The sequence below is a fragment of the Benincasa hispida genome, chromosome 1 (assembly GCF_027475165.1).
Source record: "Benincasa hispida cultivar pf3 chromosome 1, pf3_genome.v1.1, whole genome shotgun sequence".
Classification (NCBI taxonomy): Eukaryota; Viridiplantae; Streptophyta; class Magnoliopsida; order Cucurbitales; family Cucurbitaceae; genus Benincasa; species Benincasa hispida.
In genome coordinates this window covers 87,750,536-87,775,796 of record NC_143478.1, presented here as the reverse complement: position 1 = coordinate 87,775,796, position 25,261 = coordinate 87,750,536, and the positions used below count along the sequence as shown (strand labels likewise).

At 36.3% G+C, this 25,261-nt stretch overlaps 1 protein-coding gene across 1 annotated transcript in view; it reads left to right on the top strand.

The window, feature by feature from the left end:
- The first annotated feature begins 2,918 nt into the window (after positions 1-2,918).
- The window catches only part of LOC120083940 (putative cytosolic oligopeptidase A), a 65,938-nt gene continuing 43,595 nt past the window's right edge, over positions 2,919-25,261 (top strand). The window contains exons 1-8 of the mRNA XM_039039851.2: positions 2,919-3,410; positions 3,616-3,783; positions 4,252-4,375; positions 19,829-19,905; positions 20,156-20,299; positions 20,425-20,655; positions 20,725-20,815; positions 24,321-24,442. Coding sequence (XP_038895779.2) covers positions 2,994-3,410; positions 3,616-3,783; positions 4,252-4,375; positions 19,829-19,905; positions 20,156-20,299; positions 20,425-20,655; positions 20,725-20,815; positions 24,321-24,442 — 1,374 coding nt within the window. The 5' untranslated portion in view covers positions 2,919-2,993. The remainder of the gene's footprint in view (positions 3,411-3,615; positions 3,784-4,251; positions 4,376-19,828; positions 19,906-20,155; positions 20,300-20,424; positions 20,656-20,724; positions 20,816-24,320; positions 24,443-25,261) is intronic.

Genomic DNA, 25,261 nt, shown 5'->3' with positions numbered 1-25,261 from the left:
CTAATTTATCCCATATCTCTTTAGCGGTTTTGCAAATAGACACTCTATTATACTCAATTTCATTCAAAGCACAAAATAAATAATTAATAGCTTTGACATTTAAAAAGCATGCTTTCTTTTCATTATTGACCATTCTTCCTTAGGTTTTATAGTGCTAACACCATCAACATCTTTTGTTGGAATTTTAAAACCTTCCTCAACAGTATCTCATAAATCATAATCAATAGAAAGCAAGAAAAATCTCATTCTATTTTTCCAATATAATACCATTAAAGAATGGAGGCTTTGTAATAGATTGACTATCAGTAAAAGGGATAGAACCTAAAGTTGTCATAGCTAAAAAACAATTAAGTTTATCAAGAAATATATATTTCAAGAAGAGCATCCCGCTCTAATACCAATTATTGGATCGATATGGCAACCCTAGAGGGGTGAATAGGGTTTAATTAAACTTTTTGTTTCTAAATTAACCCAATTAAACTAATTAATACACTTTTTTTTTATAAATAATAAGAAAAATTCAATTTATGCAAAAAATAAGATGACAAAAAATGTAATAATTTAATTCTATCAAATTTTGGCAAATAAATAAGAACAAACTAAAACATATAATAAATTGCTTAAATTAATTGCAAAAATAAAAAGGAAAGAGTTAGAGAAGAAGACACCGTAATTTTTATAGTGGTTCGGTCAAACTCGACCTACTCCACTCCCCAAGCGCCGCTTGAGAATTTTAATAAAATCTTTCCGACTCTTTCCACGGATTAGAGCCCAACCGTTACACCACCGCTCCTTTTACGGGTTCAAGAGCAAACCCGATCCTTTCCACGGTTTAGGATCAAACCGTTACAAATGTTGGAATTTTGAAGAACACAATACAACTCTCACTATAGTGGATTTACAAGTTTAAGCACTCAATAAATTTATCCTCACTATACAATAACACTCTCTTAATAATAAGATGAAAAGAAAAGAAAAAAATTGGGAACTTAGAGAGAACAACAATGGAATTTTTGAGTTTTGGAGGATTATGAAATGTAAAATTTTGTTCCTTTAAAATTTGGAGAGGAAGATGGTTTATATAGAGATGAAAATTTTTTTAGAAACCACAATTAATTTGGACCATTGAATTTTGGAAACAAACAAAATATAATATTAAATTCCTTTTCTTTTTAAAGTTAATCAAAAAATAAAAAACATACCATGTGTAAAAAACTAGACACAAACATAAAATAATATTGAATTTATTTTTCCTTTTAAATTTCTTTTAAATTTCATTTTTTTTAAATCAATCCAAAAATCAAAAGTCTATCATATGTTAATCTAATCCACCATTCAACCAATATGATGTCACATGTCTACATGCAAATGGTCTGGTTATGCCACGTCATCCACCACGGTATTTTCTCTATAGACTTGTTTCAGTCATATCGTCTTCGTTTTAGCTCCGATTTGAGTGATTCAAGAGGTGTTGGAATCGTTGTTCTGAGCTCTATACTATGAATATATTAAAATACTAAAATTTCCAGTAATTAAAAATTGAGTTTGTTGTCGAATCAAAGATGTAAGTTGGAGCGTGAATCAGAATGAGAGGAATAAGTGAGAGTGAGACCAAGAAATGAGAGGAAGAAGCGAGAGTGAGAATTCAAATGAAGGAGAAAACTCAAAGGAAAAAACTATAAGATTGACGAGGAATAAGCTAGAGGAAGAAATGAGAGGAAGAAGCAAGAGGAAGAATTCAAAAGAAGGGAGAAAATCAAAGAAACAAATGAAAGAGATCACGTGAATTAGGAAACAAGACGAAAGCGCGAGAGGAATGAAAGGAAATAGCAAGAAATCTGGGTTGCGTCTAGTCTCGTGCACGTTTTGGGGTTAAAACGGTACTTTCACACGTGACTGACGTAAGCAGAAGACCAAATTTCAAACGTTTTTTTAAAGTGAGGCCAAGATTTGAATGGACCCTATGGGTCATCCATACAAATTTCCTTTAATTCATGACTTTTACACTTATTCAATTTTAGTCACTGTAATTTTAAATATCCAAATTTAGTTACTTTCAATAAACTTAAATCTAGTCCATGCTACTAGTTGATTATTGATTTTTTTTTTAAATTATGTATTAGGTTGTTTTTAAATATAGGAAAATGAACCAACTTATTTATAAATATAGCAAAATGCTACTGTCTATCAGTGATGAACACCAATATACATCTATAAGCATCAGTGATATATAGTAATAGATATCTATCATTGTTTATCACTGATAGATAATGACATTTTGCTATATTTAAAAATATTTTCAACAATCTTGCCATTTAAAACAATTATTCTTGTGTATTAGCATTTTGCCTATAAATTTTGAAAACATATTCACATTTTGTATTTATTACACGAAAGTTATTATTATTGTTTAGTTAGTTTCCAATGATTTGTTGCGCACTTACGTTCCTTCTTAGACGAATAGTTGTTTGATACAATGATCTTTGATTGCATGTGTATTTGTTTTGGTTTTCCCAAATTAGATTTTTTATATGAATGATCTATTTCTGGAGGTCAAAATGAAATTTGATCTAACTTTTGAAAACTTTTTTCTAAAATTTTTTTAAAAAACATATTGCTAGCATCGCAACGAGATGAATTCACCAAAAACAACCAAGGATGCACAACTCTTTGATCTTGCACTCCAGTTTCCCCAGCTTGATCATACGACCATTACGACGAGGAGAAGACGAATAATAAGAAACGTTTGGCGAGGAATACATCAACAAAGAGAGTTGTTTGAGGAAGGAAATTAGAGACAAAGAGGAGTGAGAACGAGTGTCGAAGAAGAAAAACAATGCGTTTGATATTTTGGTAATTCTACCCGAAGATAATGTAAGTAGAAAGCTAGAAGACTTTAGAAGACTTGATTTTTAAAAACTTAGGGCCATCGGTAAGAAAATCACAACCTCTAAATTTTAGACCAAACAAAAAAGAGTGGGGGAGAAACGAAAATGACTAAAAAAAGGGAGAAATGGAGAAAAAGAGCATTGTATTGCAAGCTCTTCCTTATAGCCAACATGTTAATGGCGTTCCGAATCACACTCACCGCCTCCATCCATCCACTTGTTAGAAGAACACACTCGCTCTCTATCTCCTCTCCTGGTCATTTACCAAAATCACTTCCTTGTCCCCTCTGGTCATCTTCCTTCTCCTTCTGCCTTCACAACCGTCGCAATTCTGTTACCTCTTCCTCCATCCACTATTCTTCTTCCTGTTCTTCGCGTTTTGCTCCGTCGATGACTGCTTCTGGCAGCATGGATGAAATTCCCCAATCGAATCCTCTTCTCCAAGACTTTTATTTTCCGCCTTTCGACGCTGTTGAAGCCAAGCACGTTCGCTCGGGCATTCTTACGCTTTTGAAGAAGCTCGTATGCCCTTTCCCTGTTCTTAGTTCCCCTCCCCCCCTCTTTATTGTTTAACAGTCCTGTCGTGTTTTATTGGTTTCTTTTTTCTAGGATTTATTTGCTCAAGTTGTGGACTTTTATTGATCTTCTGAAATTGACTTTCCCTTTCCCTTTCCCTCTTTAATTGGGCAACGCCTTCGGTTCGCTCCTATGCATGCGGGACTTTCAGGAGAGTGATTTGGAGGAATTGGAGCGAACAGTGGAGCCATCTTGGTCAAAATTGGTTGAGCCATTAGAGAAGATCGTAGACCGTTTGAATGTGGTTTGGGGTATCGTCAACCATCTCAAATCTGTTAAGGATACTGCTGATCTTCGGATCGCCATTGAAGAAGTTCAGGTATATTCATCATATTTGGAGGAACATTTACGTAGTTCATATTGTTGGAGGTATCATACTTTGTATGATTATTCTTACACTAGCCAGAGATCGAAGAGAGAAACCTATATAATGTACTCATAGTAGAAAGCCAGTACAGTAAAATTGGTTGAGTGAGGAGACACAATAAATCAGCACAATCTCGAGTTCATTTCGAGAATGATAATAAAAATTCTTCAGTTCTCCCTAACTGCTCATGTAAAATCAGGATACATTTGGAGCAAACCTTGGAAAATTATTCATCATTCAGAAGACCAAAAAAGAAACTAATAAATCAGCGTTTAGAAATTATTGTGATTTGTTACAAAATGTCCTCTATGGCCTGTTGGAACCTCCCACTTTTACTCATTCAATCTACATTTGGTCACGAGACTTGAGTTATTTTACCCATTTGTTCCACAATACTAACATTACTTATTGTGGCTGCAGCCGGAGAAAGTAAAATTTCAGCTTAGGTTGGGGCAAAGCAAACCTATTTACAATGCTTTCAAAGCTATTCGTGAATCTCCCGAGTGGAACACACTCAATGATGCTCGAAAACGCATAGTGGAATGTTAGTATTTCAATCTTTTTGTATCTTATCAATTACAATGATTACTACGCTCATAGTTATTATTATTTTTTTTTGTTAACACTGCACAGTGCTACTTCACAAGGGATCGTGTGTGATCATAGTCTCCTCAAATAACACGAGGGAGAGGGATTTATCTTTTTTTGAAACTAAAAGCATACTTATCTCGAATTAGTGAAATGTGGAAGATTACAACCTAACTGGAAAATCGAAGCAGACCATACTTGTCCATTGAATTTGGATATCTTGGTTTGCATCTTGAAAAAAATGAAAATTTTCAGTTTGGTTGTGTTTTTGAGTGAAAAAACCAGCTAAAACTGAACTGAGGGTATGTATATACCCTTTAAAAATCCCTAAATCTTAGTTCCTTGGAAAGATGTATCCAAGGAAAAATGCAACATTTTGGTTAATTCGAAGAATACTTCTCTCCCTATATCCAAAGGTGGCGTTGGTCCAAAATGATGACTGTTTCATGATGAGATCCTTAACTCACAATGAGATCCTCTCTGATTGAAGGATGTAGTTTGATTCTTGGGAAAGTCTCTCACCACTCTCCTAAAGCTAGCTGTTTGGATGCTATTTTAATTCAAGAGTCAAAGAGGGTGGAGGCATATTCAGTATTTTGCGAGGCTCACTTGGGCGTGCGCCTAGGTGCAAGGCACAAAGATGGCGCCTCGCCTCAAAGAAGCGAGGTGCAAGGCGCAAAGATGGCGCTTCGCCTCAAAGAAGTGAAGTGCAAGGAAGAAGGTGCACGCCTTACAGTGCCTACGAAGAAGCGCTAAGGCATGCTTGGGCGCGCCTATTGGGGGTTAATTAAAAAAAATATATCCCTTAAAACGCAAAGTTGTTTGTGTTTTAAGGTTACTGGTTATTATAAAAAATATATTTATATAATTGTTTAGACCTAATTCTAACTTTGACATCATTATATGATTGACATCCCTTTACTTGGTAGTTTATACGTCTTCTTCATAGAAAAAAAAAACAGAATATCAAACGTTGTCTTCTTCTTCACCACTTATCCTCTCCTCTTCAATTCTTCTCCAAAAAATATGGAATATCAAAGATTCAAACAACATTCTTCTTCACCTCTCCTCTTTGATTCTTCTTAAAAAAAAACAGAGGAATATCAAAATTTTGATTCTCATTCCTCACCTATTATGCTTCTTCTTGTCTTCTTCCTCTTCAACTCAAAGTCTCCAAAGCGACCAGAATATTTATTCAAGGCAAGAATCGTCGCAGTGCACGCGTGAGTTGTGACGTGTCCACCTCTGTTTTTTCTTCGAAAAACAGAGAAGAAGAGTCCAAAACAGCAGCATTCATCTCTTCTTCTTTGCTGCCAGCCACCATTAGTTTGCTACCACATTGGAATCTCTCTTTTGTCATAAAAAAATTAAAAAGATCTTCTAAGCAGAATGCTCCCAAATCCATAATTAGAAGAATGCTCTCCTAAACAGCAGCCTTCATCAAAATTTTAGTATGTCCCAACTCCCAAATCCTCACTTTGTTGATCATTTTCTCAAGTTAGTTACTAATTAGTTTACGTTTCTAATAATTAGATGGCTGAGGATAGTTTAAGAAAAGATCCGGCATGGAAATATGCTCGATTACAAAATGACCAAGATGTAAATACAAATAATACTTAAAAACTAATATATTTATTTAACTCCTTTAAAAATACTTCTGTTTACCCTTTTTAAAGCATCTCTTTTTTCCTCCCAAACTTCTAATGTGTTCTTCCTTCTCTCTTCTCTTTCATTTTCCTTTTCTTTTTCTAACTCTGTTCTTAGGAATCAACTTACTGATTTCCCTTTTTCAAGAGAAACAAGAAAATCCTCTCAAGGTATAACCCTAGTTGATTGTTTTCTCATCTCTAGCCCATGTATTGATAAGTTTAAGAGTGGTATTGTCAAGCACCACCCTCGACAAACTTCTGATCACTACCTTTGGCATTAAAAAATGAGTTTGAGAACATATAGATGGAACACCCTGACAACAAAATCCGATCTCTAGTTGGGCTGGTCGTGGATTCATCCAAAAACTGAAGAATCTAAAATAGATGCTTGAAATAAAGATACATTTAGCTACACACAAACCAAAAAGACTAATCTTTTGAATGAGCTTGCAAATTAGATGACACTAAAGAAGCACTCGGTCTTGATCACACTAAACAACAAAGGAGGATCTTGATAAAAACAGAGCTTATTGATCTATCCTTTGCAGATGAAATAAGATGGAGGCAAAAATGTAAAATGAAGTGGACCAAGGAAAGGGACGAAAACAACAAATTCTTCCACCGGTTCTTATCAATGCGGAAGAGAAAAAACACAATTGTAGAGCTATTATCTAGCCAGGGTCACAACTTAGTTGATGATAGTGATATCAAAGCTAAATATCTTGGCTTTTTGAGATATCTCTACACCAAACAACCAGGTATAGGTCTCTTCCTTCCATAGATAACTGGGATCCTATCGCTATTAATCAAGCACATGCTTTGGAAACCCCATTCACTAATTTGGAAATTTGGCATGCCATATATGACTTGGGAAATAATAAGTCCCTGGGCCCCAAGATATACTTCTGAATACTTAAAAAAAAAAAATACTTAAAGACGATATTAAAACGGTGTTCCAAGATATTTTTTTTTGGAAAGCCATTATTAATGCTAACATCAATGAGATGTATATTTGTTTGATTTCTAAAGAGATTGATGCCAAGACCGTTGGGGATTATAGACCGATCAACCTCACTACATGCATATACAAAGTTATTGCTCAGGTGTTATCAGATAGGCTGAAGAAAGTTCTCCCTCACACAATTTCCATTAATTAATTTGCTTTTGTTGCGAATAGGCAAATCATTGATGCCTCCTTAATTGCAAATGAAAATGATCTCTACTCCTGCACCAAGACAAAAGGTGTGGTGATTAAACTTGAAATTGAGAAGGCATTTGATATGGTCGATTGGGAGTTTTTGAACAATATCATGATTGTCAAAGGTTTTGGAGACACTTGGAGGAAATGGTTTATGGGTTGCATATCATCAACCAACTTTTCCATTCTCATCAATGGAAAGCCTAGAGGCAAGATCAAAGCTACTCGTGGCCTTAGTCAAGGGGATCCCCTCTCCCCTTTTTATTTACATTGGTGGTCAATTGCCTTGGTAGAATGCTATCAAAGGGACTTGACTCCAATATCATTGAGGGTTTTTTTGTTAGGAACTCGGGGCTTAGTATTAACCATCTACAGTTCGTTGATGATACTATTCTTTTCTTTCTCATGTTAGAAGGGTTCTTTAGGACCCACGTCATTTTACTTATTCTTCTTCTTCCATGTTCTTCTCATTCTTCTTTTTCTCAAAGCTTTTAGACTCTTCTTATTCTTCATCTTTGTATTATTATTTTTCTTCCAATTCTTTTCTTTCTCATGTTAGAAGGGTTCTTTGCCCTTTTTTTTTTTAAAAAAATTATTATTATTATTATTTTCCTTTTAAATAAAAATAAAAGACAACAAAAAAACATAATCAAGAATAGTCGCCAAGATTAATAGGCGCTCACCTCCATTTGTGGCAATGGTGCAAAAAGGCGAGTGCCTTCATTGTATACCTTCAAGGCGCTAAGACCTCACCTCGCCTCGCCTCTCGCCTTGGGTGAGTGTCTGAGGTTGCCTCAACAACATTGGTTACTCAACGTCTTAAGTTAACGGGTGGCATTGGCCTTGGTAATTGTCATTATCTAAATTCTTTTGCCTTGGTATGGATACATCTATTTCTTTTTGGAAGGATCATTGGCTTCATTTTAGTGTTCTCTCGACGACTTTCCCTAGATTGTTTTGCCTTGCTTGTATTTCTGACATTTAGGTGGCTAATGTGTGGATTGCGGATACGGAGGCTTGGGACTTACGTTTCATCGAAATCTTAATGAGCTTGAAACTATAGAGTGGGCTTCTTTAACTCACTTGTTCTCTATAAGATTTCGTCTCTCACCTGAATCATGGTGATGGACCATTGACCCTTCCTCATTTTCTGTGTAATCACTCATGGATGATTTGATGGGCAATGGATCCCCCTGTAGAGGATTTATATTCTACCATTTGGATGGATCATTATCCTAGGAAAATAAAAATTTTCTTGTGGGAGCTTAGCATTGGTGCTGTCAACATTGTTGATGGGCTACAATGTCGTATGCCTTATTTGTATATGTCCATGGTGTCATGTGCCAAAGTTGTTCTGAGTCCCCAACTCATTTGGTTATGCATTGTTCTTTTGCTTTGCATTTCTGGTATATTATTCTGGATGCTTTTGGTTGGTCATTAGCTTGTTATGACAATATTTTTGATATCCTGGCATCTCTTTTGGTGGGCCATCCATTTCATGGTACAAGGTAGACCATTTGGTTGGCCATTATTGGTGCCATTCTTTGGTCTTTATGGGGAAAACACAATAAATCTCTTTCGAGATTCCTTTTCTTGGTTTGATAGTTTCATGGATTTGGTTCTGTCTACTAAGCTATATTGGTGCAAAACAAGGCACCCATTTAAGCTTTTTACATTTTTCTATTTAGTTTCCTATTGAAAATTTCTTTTGTAATCACTTATAGGTTTTTGGGTCTCTTCTTATCTCATTTATTCAAGAAATGTTTCTTCTCTAAAAAAAAATATTATTAATATATTTATCGGTCAATTTTGTTTTTTACCGGATTTGATGTTGTAGTCATGTTGGACTTAATTTATGAGTTTTGTTCTGTTTGTTTCTGGTGTTTTCAAAGTACAAGGTACACCTGAAGGCGACAAGTCCTTTGATCGCCACCAGGCGAGAGGCGACAAAAAGGTGTTGCCTGAGCGAAGCGAGGCGCAATAAATAAATAAATAAATAATACATGTAGAACATAAGTTTATATGCATATTTCAAAGCCTTAACCTTTAAAGATTAGTAATAATAAATTGTAAATGAATCCAAATGTAAAAGTTTAATGAATAAAACACAAGTAAATGTTTAAAACATCATTTAATATCATATAACAAATTTAACTTTTAAGTTTTAAAAAACTATATAACAAATTTAAATTTAAAAAATATATATAACAAATTTAAATTAAAAAAATATATAAAAAATTTAAATTTGCATATTATTATAAATTAAATAATTTAAAGTATATTATAAATTAATAATATAAAGTAACTAAACTTTAAAAAAAAAGATTTTTTTTTCCTTTTTGAAAAGGAAACGGTTCATTATATTAATATATGGAGAAGAGCTAAGGCTCAAAGTACAAGAGGGTTATACAATGAGCAAATTCGGAAATACTAGGACTTCTTTTAGGATCAGGAGTTGCACCCGGGCGTCTCAATTAGGTTGACACCCCCTTAGCACCCTCATCACATCCAATGTAACCACATAGGGGAGAAAAGACATTAACAAGAGTACAACTCGAGGAAATAATAATCGCAAAACAAGCCAAAACATTGGCCTAAAACAGAGCCAAAAACCATGGCCTAAAACTGAGGGAAATAATTAAAGAGTTCAAAGATACGGGGGGGAGGAGAAACTAGAATAAGAAAAAAAACTGATATCCGACACTAATTAATGCTGTCCGAAGGGGGAAGTGAAGATGATAGCCCCCCAGTTGAAGTTGAAATCCAACAGACTATAGGCTTGGAAAGATTCGGAGAGTATGCACCAGGCTTGACGGCGGGCGGCTTCAAGGCGGTCTTGGCATCCAAGAGCTTTGTTGTGAAAAATCCTTTGATTTCTTTCAAACCAAAGTTCCACCAAGAGGGCTTTTATTGCATTACACCGGAGTAGACAGGTGAGGTTGTGGAGATTAGGGCCAACTAGAAGTTGTAACACATTGCCTTTGAAGTCGTTACACATAATCCATGAAAAGTTGAAGTAGCACAACAGATTTTTCCAGCACCAAGCTGAATAAGGGTAGGTGAAAAAGAGGTGAAGGGAGTCCTCACTGTGTTGGAGATAGAACGGGTAGATTAAGGGTGAAAGGGAGGTTGTTGGCTGCTTTCTTTGAAGAACTTCACCTACATTCAGCTAACCGAAAAGCATAATCCATATGAGTATATTGACTCTTCTAGGGCTTTTTGGCTTCCAAATGGCCGAGTAAAGGGACTTATCCAAAGGGGAGAAAGGGGAGATGTGCACTTTAAGTGAGTTAACTGTGTAAAAATCAGTGGCTGAAATAGACCAAACTCTTTTATCAAAAGAGTGAGAAGGACTTCTACTTGCAATTTTCCCATCAATTCTTGAAAGGCTAGCACTTCTTCATCTTTGAGCAGTCTTTGGAAGGAGATGGACCAAGAAGCTAAGCTGCTGTCCCAATGATCAACAACTGAACCATTGGGAAGCATGGTGATTCTGAATAGGCTTGGATAAAGGGTACTGAAGGGGGAAGATCCTTCCCATGTATCTAACCAGAAAGCAATTCGACTGCCATTACCGAGTTTGAAAGTGGCCAAGGATTCTACCTTAAGCTAAGTCTTTGAGATGCTAATCCATGGACTTTTCAAACTTCTACCTCGTTTCCCTGCTGTATGCTAATCAAAGGAATCTTTACCATGAATACTTATAACTTTGCCCCAAAGAGAATTTTCCTCATTGAAATATCTCCACCCCCATTTAGCAAGGACTGCAATGTTCATAGATCTGAAACCATCGAGGTCGAGGCCACCATCTGCTATAGGTTTTTGAACCAAATCCCATTTAACCAAGTGATTTTGCTTGCTGCCGGTGTTGCCTTCCCAAAAGAACTTTCTTATTATCCTTTCCATTCTAGATATTACTCCTTCGGCATGAGGAAGATGGCCAAATAATGAGTTGGAAGGTTTGAGAGGACTGAAGTGCATAGAGTGGCTCTTCCTCCCCTAGAGAGGTTAAATCTCTTCCACTTGTCAAGTTTAGCTTGTACTTTATCTAGGACCGACTGCTAAAAGGAGGCTCTTTTCGGGTAACCCCCTAGAGGCAACCCTAGGTAGTAGAAAGGAAGGTGGTCGGCCATACAATTCAAGGATGCTGCTGTGCTAAAGAGTTCACTGTCGTCCACATTGATGCCATGATTTTTCCCAATTTACTTTCTGTCTTGAACATCATTCAAAGAATTCCACTGTATGTTTAAGTTTTACAAGCATGGAGCTGTCATCCTTGCAAAACAGTAAAGTATCATCCGCAAATTGGAGTATGGAAACTTGAACTTGCTTGTTGCCTACTATAAAACCTTCAACAATGCCGGATTGGATGAGTCTGGAGATTAATGCACTCAATACTTCACTAACAAGGAGATAAAGGAATGGGGAGAGGGGATCACCTTGCCTTAGGCCTCTTGAAGCAGCCACTCTTCCCCTAGGTCTTCTATTAATGAAAATTGAGTATAATGGGTCTTTGACACAACCCATAATCCATTCTATCCATTTCTGATTGAAATTCTTGAATCTTAACACTTTTTCTAAAAATTTCCAATCTACTCGGTCGAAAGCTTTCTCCATATCAAGTTTAAGAATCCACCCCTTCTTCTTTTTTACTTTGTACTCTTCAACAACTTCATTGGCAATAAGAATGGGATCCAATATTTGTCTACCTTCTATGAAGGCACATTGGGAGGGAGCAATGATGCTAGGCATTATCCCTTTCAGTCTCTCGGCTAGCACCTTAGCAATGACTTTGTAGATTAAAGAGGTTAAGCTAATGGGTCTGAAATCATTGACCTTGATTGCTACTTTCTTCTTTTGAATTAAGCATATGAAGTTCTCTTTTATGCAAGCATTGATCTTTACCATTCTTGTAGAAGTTATCAAAAGTGTCTTGGAAGCTTGACTTTAGAGGAGTCCAAAATTTCAACAAGAATTCTGAAGTGAAACCATCGGGCCCGGAGCTTTGCTTTTGCTGAGAGCTTTTATGGTTGGGAAGATTTCTGTGGCTGAAAATTTAGCTTGCAAGGACTGATTCTGATTTATATTCACGCATGACCAATCTAGATTTATTGGAATGTGCCTCCTCCCTAGGGATTTTAGGAAAAGATTGCTGTAATAATTGATTATTAGGCTTTCAATTTCTGAACTCGACTTTGTTGGCACTCCTTGCTCATCAACTAACTCATTTATGAAGTTTCTCCTCTTCTTTGCTGCTAAGAATCTATAGAAAAAGCTTGTATTCTCATCTCCTTGCTTGAGCCAATTTAACTTGCTTTCCTGAATTAGGTTGATTTCTTCCAACCTATATAAGGACATAATATCTGATTTTAATGATGACCATGCTGCATAATCATTGCTGGAAAGGGGGGAAATCTCAGCAAGAGTATCCCATTTTTCAATTTCTGCTAACAGCCTCTCCTCCTTCTTTTTTAGTTCTTCCTTGTAGCTATAATGCCACTTTTTTATTGCTGTTTTGACTTCTTTTAGCTTCTGATTGAGTACAAAACCAGCCCAGCCGTATACTTTGCTGTTAAACCATGCTTTCTCAATGATTTGGATGCACTCTTTGTTGAGCAACCAGCTGTTGCAAAACTTGAAGGGGGAGGGTCCCCAGCTGAAAGAACCAGCCTCTAGTAAAATTGGGTAGTGATTTGAGAATATTCGGGCTTGTTTATTGGCTCTTGAATTTTCAAATAACTCATCCCATTCTCTTGATATAAAAAATCAGTCTAGAAGGGATCTTGAAACTGAGCTGCCTTCCCTTGACCAAGTGAAACTTCCATTACTCAACCGAACTTCTAAGAGTTTTGCTTGTTCAATGAAATCATTAAATTTTCTCATGCCTCTAGTACTTCGGCCCAAGGGGAATCTCTCATATGCCCATCTTGTGATATTAAAATCACCACCAATGCACCATGCCTCTTCACAATAAGCTACAAGAGAAAGTAGTTCTTCCCACACAAATTTTCTTTCTTTGTAGTAGGTTGGCCCATATACATTAGTGATCCAACAAATCTTTTTACAGATAGTGGTACATTTTGTTGAAAGGGAATATCCTCCTTTGAGGGTTTCTAATACTGAATTCATGTTTGTATCCCACATTGTCAACAATCCACCAGAAGCACCAAAGGATTCAACAAACTCCCAACCGACCTCTTTGGAACTCCAAATGGATATAATAAAGCTTGCATCAAAATTTTCTTTCTTGGATTCTTGAATTAAAACTACTGAGGGGTTAATTTTCTTTAAGAATCGTTTAAGGGCCAATCTTTTATTACTATCTTTGATGCCTCTTGTGTTCCAAGTCACTATTTTCATTTTTCATACTCAGGTTATAGAGGCAGCCTTGGCAGTCATAAATCAATCCAGAACTGGGTTGCAATCAGTGACTATGCTTAATAGGTGTGCTGGGAGGTCAGAAGGGATTGCTGAGGGGGCGGAGTGCGCAGGGTTGAGAGCTTTTACCTCAGAGGTCTTGTCCTCCTCTGTCTGAAACAGGGGATTTAAATCAACAAGCAAGGGTGCTTCCGATTTTGACACTTCTTGTTCTTCTGATGTGCTGTTCCAATCAATTTCCTCACTACTCACAATGAAAGGGGAGTCTAGAGGGCCATCCTTCTTTTCATTCACTGAGGCATCTGGGGAAAATCTTGGAGTTCCTCTCAGAAATAAACACTCCGGGTTAGGTGGGGGGAGGGAGAGTTGGTTGTCTGACCTGATAAAATGAGGTGCTCTGGTGATAAGGGACTTCTGACTTCTTGAATCTGATCAGTCACTGATTTAGAATTGATACAAAAAGGCTCCTAGAATGCTCATTCAGAAACTTTCTTATGATAAAATGCTTAGGAAAAGTCTTGAAAAGGCATGAGGAATGGCGTGCTCTGTACAACCGTTTTGTAGTTGTTTTGCAGGGTTTAGGTAGTGGTTTAACGTTGAGGGGAGGAGAAGGCTTGAGGGTCGCATAGGCGTAGGATTCGGCTGTCCTGGTAAAACAGGGGGGAGGTAGTTGGGGGGAATGTGGTTGCTCGAGGTAGTAATGGCAGAGGATTCAGTTGATTTGGCAGAATGGGGAGGGGCAAGGAAGATGTGTTAAGGCAGGGGACGGGAGAAGAGGGCTTAAGGGATGCTTGGACTTCGATCGTTGTTAAGGCATTCTCAAATGAGGAAGAGGCTGAGGGGAACATCACGTTGCAAGGGAGTAATAACTTTGTTTTCTTTTCTCTTTTTGGCGCAAGTGGCTTTTTGACTTCTGAGTGAGAAAAGCCGACTGGAACTCCCTTTTTCCAATTCTCTTTCTTCTTAATGGCAAAGAGGGAGTTAAGAGCAGGCTGAAACTCGAGGAGCCTTATTACTTGCACGAGGCACCTTTGCTGGCAAAATACTTAAGTCTAAAGACTTTTCGACTTCCTTCAATTGAATTTTTTTTTTTCTCTCGGAGGGCTGAGGCTGCAAGGCAGGGGATAAAGACTTTTCAACTTCCTTCCTTGACAGATTTCCCCCGTCAGGACTTAGTGGCTGGTTGACTTCCTCTTTTGAAAATATAGGCCTTTGAAGTTTTGAGTTAACGCCCTAAATACCCAAAGGGGGTGACTTTTCACCTTCCCCTGATGCTCCCTTATTGATTTTTGAAGCCTGTGGCTTTTGGAACTCCTTCTTCTTTGCCACCGCGTTTGGACTTCTTGAGAACTTTGGCTTGGACTTGACAGACAATAGGAAGGACCAATTAGATATATCAATTTGGGAGGTGGCATCTTCATCCTTCAAGACTTCTTGTAATTGAACTAAGTCTATTGGGTTGGAGAAGTTCTTAAAAGGTACATTATTAGGTAGACTTGTAGGCTGATGAAAGCAAGTAATATCACCAAAATTTAAATAAAAGCTTCCATGAATTTCATCTTTAATTTCAATGGTGGCTGGCATGAGCCCACAGATTTTTTCTGACCTGAATTTTAGCTTTTAAGCAATTGATGAGATTAAGTGTTTTTGATGCAATTGAAACGAGTCCACCAAAGTAAGCCCCGATTGCCTCAAAGGTGCTTCTACACCAATAATCTAGTGGGAGGTTTTTGATTGATATTCAACCCCCATAACCTTGCATTACTGAAGGCCTTCCATGACTAAGGGGATTCCATTTTTCCAACAACAGATGAAAGGGGCCAAACTTGTTCCATCTGCCTTGGGCTGGCACTTTTTCGCTTAAGTCTCCTTGACTGATCTTGATGAGAGCCTTGTCTGCGAACAGAGGATTGATGACAACATGACTCTTTGGCGATTTCCTTCCACCCATTTGATGCTAATAATCTTGAAATAATCCATAAATTACTAAAATCTTCAAGCAAAACGTCACAATTCTTTTGAGTCCAAAAAGAATGGTGACTCTGTTTTTTCGGGGGTGGAACAGGGGAGAGTAAAATGGTAGAAGCTAAGGGATTCAGGGGCTTAGAGGCTTGTAAAGCTTCGGAAAAGGTTTTACCACAAGGAGGGAGAGCAAGGCTACGACTACTGACCAGCCTCTGATGAGGGGAAGGACAAGGTGGAGGAGAACTAACCTGGATATCAGGGGATGCTCTGAAATTTCGGATGCAGTCTTCGATCATGTCCTTAAAGTCTTGCCAACCTGATTTTTCATTGCCGAATGGGATGTGGATGTTCTTTCTTCCTCCAGAGTTTGGCCAAACAGCGCATCTACAAACCACTTCTCCTTTGCACAAAATTTAGCCAGCCGTATGAAGCTTTGATCAACTCTTTCCTTTAATAAGAAAAATTCAAAGGTGGAACCGGATAGAAGTCTGCAAAAACTCTCATGGAGCCATTTAGTTGAGGTTATGGAGAGGAGAATGGACTGTCCTTTCTTCAAGTCTTTTATGAAGAAATCGGATCCTTCTTGCCCCATATGGAAGGAATGGTCAAGAATGCAGCAGGACTTAAATTCCATGGCTGGATACAGAGCAAAAGCAGGGTGTAAAAAACGAGAGGAGGGGAGGTGCCGGAGGGTGAGCAGGAGGGAGAGGGTGAGAAGGGCGGGGGCGAGTCACTGGAAATGTGGGAGGGCATGATGAGCTCCGGTGGGGTGGACGGAAAGATGGGCGCAGGAGGAAGGGGAAGGGGAGGAGAGAGGGGAGAGAGTTTTGGAAGTCATCTTATTACCGTATACTTTAAAAAAAGATTCTCAACTCACTAAATCAATAAACCTTAAGTATAACCTAATCAATCGTTTGCATGAAAAAAGGAAGTTATGAAGGTTTCTTGGTGGGTAAAGATAAAGTCCATGTCTCAATTGTTCAGTTTGCTGAGTACACTCTTATTTTTTGCAAATATGAAGATGCTATGTTAGATTCTCTTCGGGCTATCCTTGATCTTTTTGAATGGTGCTCTGGTCAAAAAATTAATTAGGAAAAATCAGCTCTTTGTGGCATAAATGTAGATTCAGACAAGTTGGAAACAATGGCTGCCAATTTCAATTGTAAAGCTGAGCAGCTTCCCCTCGTTTATCTTGGTCTCCCATTGGGCGGTTACCCAAAAAAGGTGGAATTCTGGCAGCCAGTTATTGACAAACTTCAAGGTAATCTAGATAAATGGAGAAGTTACAACCTTTCTAGAGGAGGAAGGGCGATTCTTTGTAAGTCAGTTCTCTCAAATCTTCCTACTTACTATATGTCTTCTTTCTTGATACCAAGGAAGGTGTTATCCAACTTAGAGAAAATTTTGAGGAATTTCTTTTGGGAAGGCCACAAAGGGGGGAAAATAAACCATTTAGCTAGATGGGAGCAGGTGTCTAAAGCTTAAGAGGAAGGAAGACTAGGGCTGGGAGGTTTAAAAGAAAAAAATTTGGCTCTTTTAGCAAAATGGGGCTAGAGATTTATGAATGAGAACTCTTGCCTTTGGTGTAAAGTGGTCAAAAGCATTCATGGCAGCAACTTGTTTGGTTGGCACACTTCAAGTAAGGCAGGCTGTAGTCTTAGAAGCCCTTGGATCAACATATCAAGGTCATGGCAGAAAGTGGACAATCTGGCTGTTTTCGTTTTAGGCAATGGCCGCAAAATTGCCTTTTGATTGGATGCTTGGATGGGCAATCCTCCTTTTATGACCAGATTCCCTAGTTTATTCCGTCGGATCATTGGGATCAAAGCTTTTCCTCTTGGAGCATTTCTTTTAGAAGATTATTGAAAGAAGATGAAATTTTTGACTTCCAAGCATTGTTAAGCCTAGTTGCACAAATAGAAGTGAAGGATGCCCCTGACACACGTTCATGGTCACTGGAATCCAATGGTCTTTTTTCAGTAAAATCTTTAGCCACTCACCTTCGCAAAGCCCCTCCAGTCGATAAACTCTTAAGTCAAGCTCTTTGGAAGTATAAAAGCCCGAGGAGAATAAGTATAGTCCTATGGATAATGATTTTTGGAACTTTAAACTGTTCAAGTGTGCTGCAAAAGAAGCTTGCCTCCCATTACATTTCTCCCAATAGATGTGCTCTATGTAAAAGGAATTGGGAAGATCTCCAACACCTTCTTTTCGATTGCGTTTATGCTCAAAACTGCTGGGTATCACTCTTCAAGTACTTCAACTTAAGCTGGGCTTTTGGGGCAGCATTCAGAGATAACGTCCAGCAGCTGATAGTAGGTCCAAGCCTTAAGAAATCTCATCAAATTTTGTGGGTCAATGTTGTAAACAGTGTTATCTGAGTTGTGGTTTGAACGAAACCAAAAAAATCTTCCAAGACAAGGAAACTTCATGGTCTACAAGGTTTGAAGCAGCCAAGCTTAAAGCCTCACTTTGGAGCTCTCTCACAAGCACCTTCGCGGATTACTCTAGTCAGGAAATTAGCTTGAATTGGCATGCCTTTCTTTCTTCGGCATTTTGAAGCCTCCCTTCCAAAGGATGTTTAGCTACCATTGTTTTATTTTGTTCTTAGGTCGTCTTGTTTTTATTTTGTCCCCCTTTTGCAGATTCTCTCCTTGCAATGTTATGAAACCTTGTATTTTCATTTGCTGCTAGTATTCGGAAGTGATGAGGGTGCTAAGGGGGTGTCAACCTAGTTGAGATGTCCTGGTGCACATGCTGATCCTTTTTGTATCCTTGTATTTTGAGCATTAGTCTCATTTCATTTTCTTAATGAATAAAGAGACTTGTTTCCTTTAAAATATATATATATATATATATATATATATATATACTGTTACCAGACTAATATGTATAAAAAAAAGGTTATTAGGAACCATTAAATCGGTGATTCAATGTGTTTGATAAACTAAAAAATGAAAATAAATAAATAAAACTTACCACAAAACCAACCGACAAAAGATTTACATTTAAAACAAATAAATAAAACTTATCATGGCCACAAACTCAAATCACAACTCACAAGAAGAATATAAAATAGGAGAGGAACATTTAAAATAGTTCATTCATTCATTTAAACTTGAAACCAAGCCAAGAAGAAAATTAGGGGAGGAATACGAATCGGTTTGCAGAAGCCTCAAAGAACTGAAGAAGAGTCGATTGCTTGTAGTTATGAAACCTTGAAGAAGAGTCGATTGGTTGCAGAAGAAGATGCCATACAAGAAGTTGAAGAAATGGAAGGAAATGAAAGAAGACGAAAGAAGATGCCAAATTTAATGGCTAATAATATCGAATCAAATATCCTTTGCATGGGAAATCTTCACCTGGACTTTTTCTTATGGGCTTGGTCGATTAAATTTCTTGGGTATCTAGCATATTTAATAAAAATTATATAAAAAAAACAGTTCGCCGGGCGCACGCCTTCGTCAACAACCAAGGCGCAAAAAGGCGTCGTGAGGCGCCTTCAAGGTGAGCGCCTATTCGAACTTGGTCGCCCTTTCGCATAGCTTCTGGTCTTTGACATCAAAAAAGAAGGTTGTAATAGAGGTGCAAGAGCCTCACATCGCAGCACCTCTTGCCTTAGGCGAGCGCTTGGCTGCGCCTTGAAAACACTGGTTTTTATTGCTTGTAACGGATCCTATCTTATCTTGATACCCAATTTTTGGATGGTTTTGCTTGTAACGGATATGATGAGAGTGCTACGGAGGTTTCAATCTAGTTGAGATGTCCTTGTGCACTTGATGATCCTTAGGATTCAGTTTTGTCTCTTCATTGTACTGTTTCACTCACTTTGTATTGTCTCATTTCATTACCTTAATGAAGAGGCTCGTTTCGTTTTAGAAAAAAAAAAAATAATTGTTGGTGTGGGGACCCCTCTTTCATCTTGATAATGAATACTCCCAAAGAGAGAGAGAAGAAAAGAAAACAGGTAGAAGATGGCAAGTGGTGATTCGAGACAAAAAAAAGTTTTCGTCTTATAATTATAGCTAGGTTTGATTGTTTTTTTATTAGAAACCCTTTCTTTGGTTGTTTTGCTTTGTATGTTTCAAATATATTCTTTCATGTTTCGCCATGGAAGTTTGGTTTCTCGTAAAAAAATTATGACACTTCTACACGAGTCAGCAAAGTCATGTATATTATTATTACTTTTTAACACTTTCCCGGACTTGACCTCGAGCAGCTCAAATAAAAGAGGCTCTTCTTCATGGTGTTACTCTTGAAGGTGATAAAAGGGATGATTTCAACAAAATTCAGCAGGTGAGCATTCACTCCAAGTTGTTAAGAGTAATGATGCACAAGCTGGAAACGATTTTTTTTTTCACACCTTGAAGTCAGACAGCTTGTTTTTCACACCTTAATTCTCCACATATATGGCGTTTTCTGTCCCCTATCCAAAGGAAGAGTGGAAGCTGCCATAATAATCATCTCTGTATATTGGATGTGGTTGAAGTATCAATCGCAACTTTGTTTTGGCTTTTACTAGATTTTTAATTGTTTTGAAATACAGGAGCTGGAAAGGTTATCTCATAAATTTGATGAAAATGTTTTGGATGCAACAAAGAAGTTTGAGAAGTTGATTGTTGATAAGCATGAAGTTGATGGACTGCCTTCTACTGCTCTGGGAATGGCAGCTCAAACAGCAGTTTCCAAGGTATTTCACAGCCAGTGATGTGCTTTGATTCAATTATCTTAATAATGGTTAAGCTATTGAGTTTTATAGCATCTTTGATTTTTGAATCTTGTCAAGTAAATCTTTGACATCTTTATTGGCATCAGGGTCACGAAAATGCTACTGCAGAACATGGTCCATGGATAATTACTTTAGATGCTCCATGTTATCTTTCTGTCATGCAACATGCTAAAAATCGATCCTTGCGGAAGGAAGTTTACTATGCTTATATAACTCGAGCCTCTAGTGGAGAAATGGACAATACATCAATAATTGACCAAATTTTGAAGCTTAGGCTGGAGAAGGCTAAGATTCTCAATTTCAATAACTATGCCGAGGTATGTTATATATGTATATATTGTTTTTTTCCCAACTTATTTCTCCTTAGACGAGTTGTGCTTTGTTAGGTTAGCATGGAGACCAAAATGGCTACTGTCGAGAAAGCGGAAGAGCTTCTAGAAAAGCTTCGTAGTGCTTCCTGGAATCCTGCAGTTCAAGGTATGTCTTTTTTTTTTTTCCTCCCATACTCCTACCCGTGTTTTTCTTATGGATTATATTTTTGATGCAGTAGGATTAGAGTAATGAAGGAATCTTGGTCAAAAATCATTGTTTGATTAGGATTATGATAAGTTTTCTTGGTTAATTACGATTAAGATTAGTTTCCTCGATTAATTAGGATGGGGATCCATACAAAAGGATAATTTCTCTATTTATAGAGAATTGAAAATAAACTAATTTTAATTCTTGTATTTATTATTTTTTTTTTTGAAAGGAAACAATTACCTTTCATTGATAGGATGAAAATAGACTAATGCTAAGAAAAATACAAGAAACCCAGAAGGGATACAACAAAATCATAATAGAAGGTGAATAATCCTAATTCTAATTAAAAGTAAATTGATCTCAATTATAATCCTAATCCTAATTATCCAAAGAAATTAATCATAATCCTAATCAAGCATAGACTAAACAACAACGAAACCAAATACTATGCTGGAAAAATAAAATCACTTCAATTTAAACATAAATCTTGAACAGAAAAATCAGCAAAAAGCTTGGAAAGAGAATACCAAAATGAAGCTTTAATCCATGCAACTTCATAATGATTGATCCACGAAAGGGATTGATCTTGAAAGATACGTTGATTTCTTTCCAACCAAATTTAAGCAAGAATAGCTTCAATCGCATTTGACCATAACGGTTGAGACCTATGAATTACAAACACGGACACGAGACATGGACACGAGATGAACCAATTTTAGAAAAAAAATAGGACACATACACGCTGGGGATACACTATTTATTATTATTCTTTTTTTTAGGATATATAGATTTAACAGACAATACTAAATGCACCCCATTAAAGCAACATAACATGTCAATTTTTTTTTTTTTTATATGAAACATCATTCAAAAATTTCATTGATAATATGAAATCAAAAGCGCAAAATTGCCGTGTGAGATTATATGATGCTATTCCATTGTAATAAGAGATGTAAGGTTGTAATCACAAAAAAGGGGGGTGAATTTACACCAAGTGAGAGATGTGTACAAAAGATGATCAAATAAGTGAATGAAATCTGTCACTTTGCTTGTTTCTATTTTCTTTTGGATTGGTTTGAGCCCTCCGTTGGCCTTTGTTTTATCGCTATGATAGTTTGTATGGATATGATGAGGGCACTAAGGGGGTGTCAACCTAGTTGAGATGTCTGGGTGCGTCTCCTGATCCGTAGGTTCTCTTGCTCTTTGTACATCCCTCTTGTACCTTGAGCATTAGTCTCATTTCACTTTATTAATGAAGAGGCTCATTTTCATTTAAAAGAAAAAAAGAAATCTGTCACTTTGTCTTCAAAGATATGATGATTTCGCTAAGTCAAGAAAGCTTTGATAAAGGTCCAGAATATTGCTCTTTGATCTTTGAACGGATGACCGATAAGGAGCATGCTTAAAACGATGAGAGGGTCGTTTGGGAAGACCAAATGATAATTGAAGCATGATAGAAGTTTTAATTATTGAAACATAAAATGTCAAGTTAATAAACAATTATAGGAGATGAAACATTTAGGATTTCTAACTTTAGTTTTTTATGTTTATATATATATATATTTTATCTTTGGTTAAAAAATGGGCTTATCATATATATATATTTTTAGTAACTATTTGAAGAATGACAAGATAAAATTTTATGAAAAATTTAAGAATAGATAGGAAGACAAAGATTCTCCGCTATGGGTTATATTTGATTGTATTTGTTTACTTTTCTGGACTAGTCCAACTATGGGCTATATTTGGTTGTATTTGCTTTATGTTGCTTATTCTTCTCATAACAAGCATTCATCTCTTTTTCATTTCATCAATGAAAAACCTTATTTATGTTTGTTTGTTTGTTTTTTTTTTTTTTTTTTAAAAAAACTAAAAGGTGTTTAGTTTTTGTTTAAAGATCTGAATACTATTTGAAATTTGTTTTAGTCTCCATAAAATTTATGAGAAAAGTTTTGATACAGTATAATTTAACAAATTAAAATTATATTCAATTTTATAAGACCAATACAATACATTTAAAATTTAAAATTGAAAACTAATCCTTTCTTTTGGGGTTCATTAATCTAAATTTCCTTATGCTTTGAAATTTTTGTTTCAATTTTAAAGTAAAAATTCACGATTTATAATTAATCTACTCACATTTTTATAATTTAGGTCTCCATTTCTTTTTTAACATACTAATCTACTTCACTTTAAAATTTTCTTTAAAGATATTTTACTTTTTTCTAAATTTTATTTATATGAAATTATTATTATTATTTTTAATTAAGAACATAATCACACACTTCAATTTTTTTTTGCTTTTTTATACGCATTTTACACATACGTGAAAGAAACGTCTGTTTTATGTGTAACCACCACCATTCGAACAGTCACAGTTCACTGGCATCAAACTGTGATCAATTGCATCAATTGGTGCTCATCAAACACATACACTCAAAGAGTTGCATCTTGCTAGCACCAATTGCACCTATTCGATCTAAAATTAATTTTGAAATATATTAATACATTTTGTAAATGAAAATTAGAAAGGTCACCTCTATGGAATTTTAAATGGACACCTACACTTGAAAAAGTGCCTCTCGTCAACAAATGGTAACATAGGAATTTAACAAAAATATAGGCAAAATGGGTATAGATTTTTTTCCCTTATAGCCCCTTTAATATATAGTATAGACTATTGTTGTTGAGGCCCTTCTCTCTGAGCTATGGATGGAAAGAAATCAATGATCTTTTAGGGATCTTCTCATGTGAGTCATGCCATTTTTTAGTTAGCTCGGTTAAAGTCTTCATGTGTTCTCTTTCCAAAAGTTAAAACAATTCTCCATGCAAAATATTAATAAGAGCTACTTTACCTCATTAACGTTTGCATTGGTTTAGTTGTTACTTGTTTAGATTTTGTATCTTGGAACATTAGTCTTTTTTCACTTCGTAAATGAAAAGTGTGGTACCTTTTCTAAAAAAAGGAAGTCTTGGTTATTTTGAAAAGGAAATAAAACTTTTCATTAAGATAATAAAAAGAGGCTAAGGCTCAAAATACACAAAACAAAAAAATTAAATACAAATACATAGAGCAGAAAACTAGACTGTAAAGACGGAGACCTTCCAACAGTAGAGGAAAATGATATCAAATGAATCTTCTTGCTGAAAATCTCGAACTACTATCAACTTTCCTTCCTACTGAAGCCTGAAAAACACTAAGAACTTCCCCAAAATCTTTTTCAAAGTCTTGGTTCTAATCGAAAAACGTTCTTTTTCAAACTAACAAAACATATATAGTTTGTCTTAGAAAAGGAAACGAGACTCTCATTGACTAAATGGAAAGAGATTAGCGCTCATAAAACATTCATTTTCAATTTGATAAAACATAAATAGTCAATGTGTTGATACTTATTGTTGGCGTAGAAGAATGTTCCTGCTGCACAAGAATCTGAGGTTCTTTTATTTGTGATGTCTGTAGATGTGGAAGATCTTCAGGATTTTGCCAAAAAACAAGGTGCGCCAGAAGCTAATGATTTGAACCATTGGGACATCACCTTTTGGAGTGAGAGGCTTCGGGAGTCAAAATTTGATATCAATGAGGTTGGATCTTTGTTTCTCTCTCTTCCTATATAACCTGCTGCAATATTCTATTATTTAATCCATCTGAAATTGATGTTAATATTTTTCAAGGTCATTTTACTTGCATGGAAATATTGGTATTATGTTGTCCGGAAACAAATCTATTGATAAAATGAAGAAAGGTGCAAATAGAGAGAATACAAATTTTTTTCGGAAGTGGAGTACACAGAAAGGAATTCTTGTTGGTTCAAATTAATAACTATTATAATTTCAAAGAGGATTTGGATAGAGTTGCTAGTTGGCCGCTTTTAGTAGAGCTAATTTTTGATATTCCTTTTTGTTTGGAGCGAGAGAACTTTTCAATAAAAAAATAAAAGTCTAGTGCTCAAAGTTACAAACTTCACAAGGTAGTGAGAGAGAAAATATAGAACATAATATGAATAATGAAGACAAAGTTGAGATGCCGAACAAACAAAAGACACAAGACAATCAAATATGGACTAAAGGCAATTAATCTAAAGTGGACTTGGGCTCAATGGATGAATCACGAGAAGAAGCTTTAAATTCCTCTTTTTTTTTTTTTTTTGAAAAGGCAACAAGTCTCTTTATTCATTAAGAAAATGAAGTGAGACTAATGCTCAAATTACAAGGAAACCAAAAGGATCAACAAGTGCACCAGGACATCTCAACTAGGTTGACACCCCCTTAGCACCCATCAGCACCAGGACATCTCAACTAGGTTGACACCTCCTTAGCACCCATCATCACATCCGAACACTAGTAGCAAATGGAAATACTCTAACTTCAAAGCAATACAATGGGATACAAAACTTAAAAACG